At 41.3% G+C, this 9,968-nt stretch overlaps 1 protein-coding gene across 1 annotated transcript in view; it reads right to left on the bottom strand.

Annotated features, from left to right (window-relative positions):
• The window catches only part of piezo2b (piezo-type mechanosensitive ion channel component 2b), a 129,474-nt gene that overhangs the window by 98,274 nt on the left and 21,232 nt on the right, over positions 1–9,968 (bottom strand). Inside the window, exon 3 of the mRNA XM_008279680.1 lies at positions 9,366–9,491. Coding sequence (XP_008277902.1) covers positions 9,366–9,491 — 126 coding nt within the window. The remainder of the gene's footprint in view (positions 1–9,365; positions 9,492–9,968) is intronic.

Below are 9,968 nucleotides of genomic sequence, written 5' to 3'. Positions count from 1 at the left end.
AAGTCATATAAAGTTGGCCCAGCTGTCTCAAGTTTAACCAGCTCTCTCCCACCACCTGTCTCACTGCCAGCATCGGGTCACAACTTCAACAAAACGCCAGACGACCTCAGTAAAGCAGAACCTGTGTAGGTGTGTTTGCAGTGAGGTAGGGTGTTTGTTTTATAGTTTATGGTTTAAAAACAGATGATGGGTAGAATAATCCTGCAAAAACACCATATTTTGCCATGTTCGCTGAAATTTATGCAGATGTTGCGTTCAAGCTTCACAAAGTCATACCACTGCGATCCCTAATGACTAATTCACCAGAGAAGTCTTTCTGATATGACATAATTTATTCCAATTTTAAGGTTCAGGGAAAGTTGGCGTTGTGTTTTTTTTTTACTTTACACAGAGTTTGTTGACATGTGCACCGCAAAATGAGCAACAAACAGGAGAGGAACACTGAAAAGGAAAGTTTGGCTGTAAAAAGCAGATTTATGGAAACAGTTTGGCTACAGAAGGAATGGTGTTGACCAAAAACAGGTACTTTGTTGGCAGCGTCTTGCAATTGTTGCCACAACACAAGGCAACACAACTAATTTGTTTAACTATTTAAATCTTCCCTGCGTGATGAGCACAAACACCATCCAAAGAAAAAGAACTGTTTTCAGATGCCTATGCCAGTGTTACACTAAATGAGAAAGCTTCCATTTAGAAAACAGTTAATTTTCATGTTTTTTTAAACTTGTTTTTATGCAGATGCACTCCCTTCAAAACAAGCCTGATCTTTCTAAATAAAGTTATCGTATTTTTCATATATCGCAGAGAAAAACTAAATATCTTCATGTCAGTTCTTTCCAGTTTTACATGCAGCCCAAAGAGATGGACATAAAGTTCTGTGTATTTTAAGTAATAATAAAAGTGTTTGATCCACACGGAAGCAGCTGTAGACGAACATAAAACGGGCAGTGATCACTTGTAGGCTAAGATTAGACAGGCTGAGTAGCAGAACAGTCCAAAGCAACACAAAGACAATCCAGAGACCTTTTTCCCACAGCTGTAAATTTGGTAAGAAACCATTTCAGAAGACAGCTGACCCAAAACTCCCACCTAAATGGAACATCTGCAGATCGGATGTTTACTGCAGAATGACCACTCGTGGCCCCTCTTGGAGACAACAGGATGTCTCCTACCTCCACCAGAACCTGATAAGGGTCATAAAGAGCCGATTCTGAGGACAACCCCCCCATCTGGAGAAGATTAGATTGAATTCTTCACGGTGACCTCCTGATCTTTATCTCACCCTAACACACAGAACTTTCTATGTAACGACAGTTTAAATTCCAAAATGAAGGAACTCAAACAACTACCTGTGGCACCAGGTTGAGTAGGACCAGTATGAAGAAGAACAATCTGAAGCGTTTGTGGGAGACGCACACATAAGAGACACAAACACCCCCTTCTCTCTGTCACAGCCAGAAAACACACAGAGAGGCATTTTATTCTCCACAGATATATTTGTTAAGACTTATTTCTCTTATTAGTGAATGTATATGCTTGTGTTCTTAGTAAAAATAGAAATATACTTTTCATATAAATGTCAGATTCTAGATTGATCACCGCACGCCAACTGCTTCCAGGGACGATCACAGTTAATTAATTAATTTGTTGTCATTCAATCATTTATTTGCTGTTTGTTATTTGTCACGTCCTGGTTAATAAACGTTTATGTATATTTATTGTTAGTGTACTCCTTTGTTTGGGAACCGGAGGTCAATTAAATCAGCGTTCACGACTTTCAATAATGAGACTGATCGATACAAGCATCCATCCATCCATTATCTATACACCGCTTAATCCTCACTAGGGTCGCAGGGGGCTGGAGTCTATCCCAGCTGACTTAGGGTGAAGGCAGGAAACACCCTGGACAGGTCACCAGTCTATCACAGGGCTACACTTAGAGACAGACAACCACTCACATTCACACCAGCTGGGATAGACTCCAGCCCCCCCGCGACCCCAGTGAGGATTAAGCGGTGTATAGATAATGGATGGGTGGATGTTTGGTGGTGCCCCTGATTGTAAATGAGTTTTAATCACAAAGTGTAGTTTTGCTACATATTCTAATTTAGTGGTTCCAGCCGTATGAGGCTGTTACGCTACAATAAGAACAAGAAATTTAGTTCAGGAATTTGACTCCATTTATAGCACACAAGCTTATAGAGGACACATTTGCAGCAGCAGAGACCAGAGTGCAGAGACAGACAACTTTCTTTGGAGTTGATGACCCTGCAGACTCCAGTGGCCTGAAACCCGACTCCAACAACATGCCACATTGGTCTGTGTCCACTGATTTCATAGAAACCATATCAGCCTGACACACCAAGAGTTCATCAAGTTTGCTTCACAATCTTTTTGTTTCCTTTTGGTTGAAAATCACTTTGGCCAGAGAACTCAAACCAAACGCTCTGACATTTGCAAAACTAGATTGGAGAGAGCTTCTCAGCATCAGTGTCAGTAAATATCTGTGATGCCAACCAGCTGAAACACAAACTCTTCAGAAAACAGTTTCCCTTCTTTACGGTTTGTGACCTCTACAAGCTAAAGGATGAAACGCAGAAGCCAGAAACTTTCACAGAAGGAGATGAGGTCCACTGATGCTGTAAATCCCTCACACAAAGGTCAAATATTACTTAATGCCCCATTTAAACCTTCAATAGAAACCCAGCGACTGCAAGGCTGTTTTAGTGATTCCCAGGTCCAAACATCTGCAGCTGCACCCGGACCAAACTAAACCTACAGGTTTAAGAGCAAAAACCCATCCAGGCCGGTCTGATATATAGGATGCAGACTGAGCTCGGGATGGATACTTCTGGAAGAGACTGAGACTCTTCTGCCTGCTGAGGCGAGGCTGCTTTTCACCCCAGCTGGGCACCAAAAATACCTGTCCTCAGACTTTATGTGAGCATCATAAAACAAGCCTTTGTACTTGCTGGGCCGTTAACCTCTCAGCACAGCATTTTCTTTGCGCTCTCTCTTCTTGTATCTCCGGGGCCTGATGCCAGTTAGCGCTTTCCACGGAGAGCGGTGATATGCAGCGTCGACAGCTATTATCGGACAACCTGAGAGGGAGCCCTCGCATTTAGGCAGCAGGATTATGTGTGGATTCGAAGGGCGATAAAGGGCAACAATGCAGTGAAGACCATCCCTTCAGCAGGCAGTTTAGCCGTTATGAGCTGGTGAAATAGCCATTGTTGTAAGACATGAGGCAAATTGAATGTAAAAAAAAAAAAATCCTTTTGTTATAACCTACTTAGTCAGCAGATGGGTGGAGATGGTCACTGAGGACAATGACGGCCAGAGAACTTTAGACAATCGCAGGACGTTATCGACGTTATCTGAAATGTAGCAGACTCCACCCACCTGGTGCCCTCAGTGCTTTCATGTGTTTGTAAGTGCATTTCCCGCCGTGTCGAGTCAGCACACAGGAATGACAGACGACTCCAAAAGAAGCCGGCTCATCTGGTGACCAGCCACTGACCTGCTCTAACAGCTGGAGGTGTTAGCTGTGCTGGAAAGGGTTTTCTCATTTGTACTCAGCTCGCGTTTTTTTTTTTTTTTTTCTTTTTTTTTTTTGCTGCTCTAATGGTGCATTTGGCCGCGGTGAATGCAGGAAATCATACGAAGTTATTTGGGAGGAGGATAACCGCCTCGCCGTGAAGGAGGAATCCTTGTTTATATTTGGCTGCCAAAAGGAAAAGGTTGTCAAGGGGGCTAAATAGCAGATATAGAAACCTGAGATATGGCATTTTCTCTGAGCGTAGGCGGTGCATCAAGGGGGACAAACGACTGGCTTCCTGTTAGATAAAAAGCCCAAAAATAAAAAAGGAGGCTGACATTAACTTCAGGAAGAACAATGTGTACACGCATTATCACAGTGGGGCAAACTAATAAAGTTTCTAGTGTATATGTGCAGAAATTCTTTTAAATTGGGTGCAGATTGTGGAAGAAATGTGCTGCGCAAATGTCCTTCACAACATAATACTGCCTTTTCTCCTTTACTTGACAGGATTCGAACCCACAACCGCTGCGTCGGGGACAATAGCCCCGGTACATGGGTCGCCAGCTCAACCAGTTGAGCTACAGCAGCGGCTCTGCTTTAGTGTCTTCTAAGCTTCCACATGAAGTTTATCATTAATGAGATGTTATATTTCTCCACTGTGCGTTTCATTAGTTATCAAATTACAGGATCCACCAGCTGTTATCTGGAAAGACATTTTAAGCAGCCCAGTGCTCAGGAAGGGACTCTGCTGTTAAATGTTGTAGATAATTACTCACTATGCTCATCCGAGTACCAGTGAGGCTTCAGTCTAAGTCTGAAACAAAACCTGAAGTACTTTAACGTACAGATTACCACAGTCCATGCTAATCAAGACCAGGATCAGTGACACAAACAAACAAAATGGCTGATCTCTGATTACTTTTCATATAAGGCAAATTCTTTAAGTCATATTTGTTGCTTCTAAAATTTGATTTTTGGGTATTTATTTGAAGTGAAAGCCTTTATTGATTTAATTAGTCCTAAAGGATAAACCAGATGTTTTAGACTTTGTTATTGTCAACTAATCCAGTAAAAAGACAAAAACTAACATCTGCAAACATACTTTATCTTAAAAGCTGATAAAAACAATATGTAATCTAATTTCTTATCTAATTTCTTAACCCTTCCTGAATCCCAAATCCTGTTCTTTTTGAAATGAAGGTTATCTTTTTAAAAAACTTGCCAAAATTACTCAATCAGAACCAGAAACTGTAGAAACAGAAAGACTCGACAGATTTCTTCAACTTTCCAACCTTCTGAACGACTCACATGCAGTTCTGTTGGGAAAATGATCCAAATCTAGGTGTAAAATCATTTAACAAACACTTCATGCTACATGTTTCAATTAGGAATTTGAGAAAAATAAGTATTTTTTGAATGAGATTATGTTAAAAAAAAAACAAAAAAAAAAAACATAATGCTGTGCTTGTTGTCTCAACAGAGAAGTCCTTGGTGACTCAGTTACATCATTAGACAAAAATTCAAAGACTTTTCAGCTGAACTGCAGGCAGAAGTGTGAAAATAAATTAAAACCATCCTTCCATCCATCATCTATACACTTCTTAATCCTCACTAGGGTCATGGGGGGCTGGAGTCTATCCCAGCTGACTCAGGGTGAAGGCAGGGGACCCTGTGGAGGTCACCAGTCTATCACAGGGCTACACTTAGAGACAGACAACCAAGCACACTCACATTCACACCTACGGACAATTTAGAATCACCAATTAACCTCAACATGTTTCTGGACTGTGGGAGGAAGCCGGAGAACCCGGAGAGAACCCACGCTGCACGGGGAGAACATGGAGACTCCTCGCAGGTGCCCTGAACTGGCGACCTTCTTGCTGCGAGACAACGATGCTAACCATCCAGCCACCCTGCAGCACTAATTAAAACCATAAGGAGCAAAATATTTATAGTATGTAGAGTCACTATTTTTTCCACTGTTGGTAACACCTGTGGGCACTTGGAAAAAGATTCCTTTTTTATGATTTATGACACCTTAACTGTGTTATACATCACAGAGGACATTTTTTATTTCTCTCTACCTCTAGTCATGGTTGTGCTGTTTTCATAGAGAAACAGGACTTTATATTGCAGCGAAAAATGAGCCCACACGGAGTCAAAATGTAACAGGAGCAAAGGAACTGCTCAGCTTGGATTTCAGACAGTTAAATTCCAGCGAGGCTTCATGATAAAAAAGACATAAACTAACATCCTCATGCTTTCTGACTTAACCAGTCTGCAAACACCGTGTATGTTGACAACAGCTGATTAATCCACGATATAATTTAATTTCCTTAATGTTCTAAAACAGCCAGGCACTGTAGGTCTTAACAAATGTTACATAAATGGTAGTGATATTGTTTAGATTAGTTTATTATTGGTCTGGATTATTATTTTTTTATCCTCAGAAATATATATATATTAATGGAGTTGACCTTTAAAGCTGCTCGTTGTGTTTTTCTGCATCTTGTGTGGTCTTGCTTGTGTGGGTTCAACTGAGTAATAAATTATTCTAGCATGTTATGACCAGTGGATTCTTCTATATCTTGTGAATCAATGAACCAACCAAATCATCCAAGCAACCGTCTGACTGATCGATGCAAAATTAAAGCCTCACAAAAGGCAAAATATGTTTCATATGTTAAAATCCAGTTAATGCAAGTAGCTACTGTTTAAATACCCACAGACAGTAGATAGATAGAATTCTTGATGTCGTCACTCCACGGTTTGATCTGCCAGAAACTGCAGCCCCTGAGGGTTCAGTAATAAAGATTTCCTTGAGAGAATATTTAGGTTTCTCTCTGAGCAGCTCTGTGTGTTTCTGCCTGCGGCGATAAGGTTCGTTCTGCCCTCTGAGTTGGCTTCGACTGAGGAGAGTCAGTTCCCTCCGTTAGAAAGAACAAGTCATTAGAACACAAGGTCAGGGTCTGTCCCGTCTAGACGCATTCAAATTTTACAGTTTGATACAGAGTTTCATGGGAAGCCCAAGGCCAACTATTAACACCTTCGCAGAACTGAGTCAGTAACGTACAGTGTTTGCTTTACTGGCAGCAAATATCCGCCTTTTTTTTTTTTTTTTTTCTGCGTCGCCATATGGCACAAGGAAGCTAATTACCTTGAGGAATGTGTTAGATCCATAAATCTTCATGATGTGACAAAATGCACTAAGAGCGCGGATATTTCTAGAAATTGTGAATCGTTATTAGAGCACATATTTTACTCACTGCTGCAAATGGTGCATGTCTTCGCTCAGTGTTTTGGATGGAAACTTTCCCTCAGGCTGCGAAATAAGCTGCAGCCTTCCCAGTGATATATGACTTTGTGACACTGCATCAGTGGCTGAGGTCGGAGTTTAAGCACAGAACAGCCAGCGTGATGGATGGGACACACGTGTGCACACAGTCTGTCATGAACATGTGGCTCAACAAGTACAGATTTCACCAATTTGGTTTCACATCAGGGTGAATGCGCCGCTCTGGAAAGCTGCTAATGGATGATGAATGCATCTGTGAAGCGTTGATTGATGGCACTCTGAATTAATTCTCCCTTCAATATCCATTTCAAGCAAGAACAGCAAGTCTTTATGGGGTAAGTTTAAGCTTTATTTTTGCATCTGTATTAAATAGTAACGCCAAAACTCCAGCAGGTACAGACAGGTGACGAATTACAGGAAAAACCTGAACCCCTGACCTCTACATTGAGGGAATCCAGTGGCTCGACTATGTTTTGGAGGCATTTTACTAGCATGGTGTTGGGTCCACTTCCACCAAATGACAATGCCACTGACAGTCCAAAGGGCATGAGGGGTCACTGAATTATCAAAAATTATGTAAATGCATTTATAGTCATTGCACAAGTACAACGAAATATGATCACACTGGATTACAATCATATTGCATCGTAAAGCTTAAGATGAAGTTGAAGAATCAACACAATGGAGCACTGAAGCCGTTCTGGTAGCACATGGTGGCAGAAACCCTACAAAGACACCTTTTTTTTTCGTTTGATTTGCATCGATTACCTGTCTGAATGTGCACTTATTGTGTTCCCTCTGAAAAGAAATACAATGTGGGAACCAAAAAGTCTGTTTATGTTTTCGTCAACAAGTTTCTGATGCACCTGCCTTCACCCTGAGTCAGCTGGAATAAGCTCCAGGCCCCCCGTGACCCTGGTGAGGATTAATCGGTGTATAGATGATGGATGGATGGATGGAGTTTCTGATGCCAGTGGAGATCATTAAGAGTTGAGCTTTGATGAAAGAAGTTGAAAAAGGGTATTCATCTTCCCCTTTTCTGTAGCAAATCTCTGGTAAAGCCGTTTCAAATAGGGGTGATAGCTAACAGTTAATTTCAGTGCCATCTATTCTCTTGATTAATCCATTATTTGTTTGATCTACAAATGTCAGAAAATGGTGACCGATGTCGGTCAGCGTTTCCCAAAGACCAAGATGACAAATGACTGGTTTTGGCCACAACCTGATGATTTTATATTGGTCATAGAGGAGTAAATAATTCAGAATGTATTCAAACTTTAGAAGCTGGGATCAGAGAAACTTTTTAGGTTGAGCAAACGACTATCACAATAGCCCTTGATTAATTTAATAATTGACATCTACTTGGTTAATTGTTGCAGCGCGAATATCAAATCTAAATCCTCTGCTCAACTGTTGCTTTCCGGAATACTGAATGAAACAAAGTAAATATGGAAGTCTTATAGGATATTCTCATATTCAAAAATGAATTCGACTGCTGATCGCAACACAAAATAATTAATATAAGTTGGAATACAGTCAAAACATGGTCTGACACAAATACGTGCAACATATCGGTCTAGTACGGAGGTGGTTGTGTCACCAGGAGCTATCTGATGTTGGGCTGTAGACTAAAACCTGTACCTTTAGTGTAAAAGCTACAATACGAGCGTTGAAGTCACTGGTTTCCCCTGGAAAAGTTACGCTCTGACTATCAGAATTAACAGATTTAGAAGTTTTTCTTTAGAAATAATCCATTTTGCCCTAAAACAGCTTAGATACAACTCTACACCAATGCTTCCTTGAAAATCTACGATCTACGACGTCCCTGCCTCTGTCTCCACACATTGCTGTGGACCCACTACAAGTCGAGCACACCAGCTCACTCCAACACTGTAAAATGCTACACAAAGGTAAGTTGTAACACTGCAGTAAGTCAGACAAACAGAATCAAACCGGAATCCAATTCTAAAACGGAGAGTTGACAGGATTGGTGTTAAGGTTTATAAAGACCTGGAAATCTGAATCTGTGTTTTTGAGCCGAGCTGAAATGCTCAGCCATGTTGTGTCTTGTAGCATATCACAGACGCCATATTGACAAGCTAACAAAGCAAAAACTTTTACTTTTACTGTAAGTGGCATGTAACAACTTGCATCAGGTATAACTCTAGCTGTAGGCTCTTATAGCACTTGGCTAAAGTTCAGGAAAGATGAAGGTCTTTTCTAAATGGACAACAGCTTTTTACTTTTTCTTTTTCATCATATATGAGCATACTTTTTAGGAGACAGGGCTCAAATAGTTATTGAACAAATACTTAAAAATGCGTCTAAAGGGTTGATTATTAGTCTGGGGACCTCTATGAACACATAAGATGCTTCTCGTATGTCTTTTAGAGGGTTTCCAGAAAGAACAGCTAAACAGTTCCTTTCCTGCTGCTTGAATTCTTGATCTGTGAGGTGCTTTGATTTCTCTATACACAATAAACCTGACTCGCCTTGGAGCCTAGACCATAAATGCTGCAGTGTACTCACAGTTGAAGTCGGACGTGATGGAGTTCCCGGCCAGCAGGCTGTTGACGGTAATCTGATAGATGATGTGGAGCAGCAGGAAGGACATACTGGTGAAGCAGAGGGACTGCAGCAGACGCCCTGTGTGGCCTGGAGGAGGAAAAAGCAGCTACAGTGAGTTCACCGCCACTCAGTTGAAGGATTCCCACATGTTGTTTCTGCCGTTCATGCACTAAAACATGCACTAAAACACAGAAAAAGTCTCTTTGCTGGTTTGTTTTTGTAGACACGGAGAACTTTGTGGAACACTCGGGTGAGATTTTTTTTTTTGCACAGCGATTCGTATTCATGTGATGTGCTGTAGAGCCTGGAGAAGGTAAGGGTGACTGGGAGAGCACCCAAGAGAGACTTTCTGCGGATCACAGTACATATCCTGGCTAAGAACCTGCAACACGACCAGTGCTGAGCTTATTTCTACTAAGAAGTCAAATAAACATTCTGGTGGACCGCAAGACCTCTAAGTCTCTAATTCATCACCAGAGGAGCAGAACCGGCTTTTACATCTGATTTTATTCTTTGGTTTGTGGCTGTTCGTGTTCACAAATAAAGGCTACGAACACACAGGTG

Source organism: Stegastes partitus, unplaced genomic scaffold (assembly GCF_000690725.1).
Source record: "Stegastes partitus isolate 25-593 unplaced genomic scaffold, Stegastes_partitus-1.0.2 Scaffold167, whole genome shotgun sequence".
Lineage (NCBI taxonomy): Eukaryota > Metazoa > Chordata > Actinopteri > Pomacentridae > Stegastes > Stegastes partitus.
The sequence above is the reverse complement of the archived record's forward strand: the minus strand, read 5'-3'. Positions and strand labels throughout refer to the sequence as shown.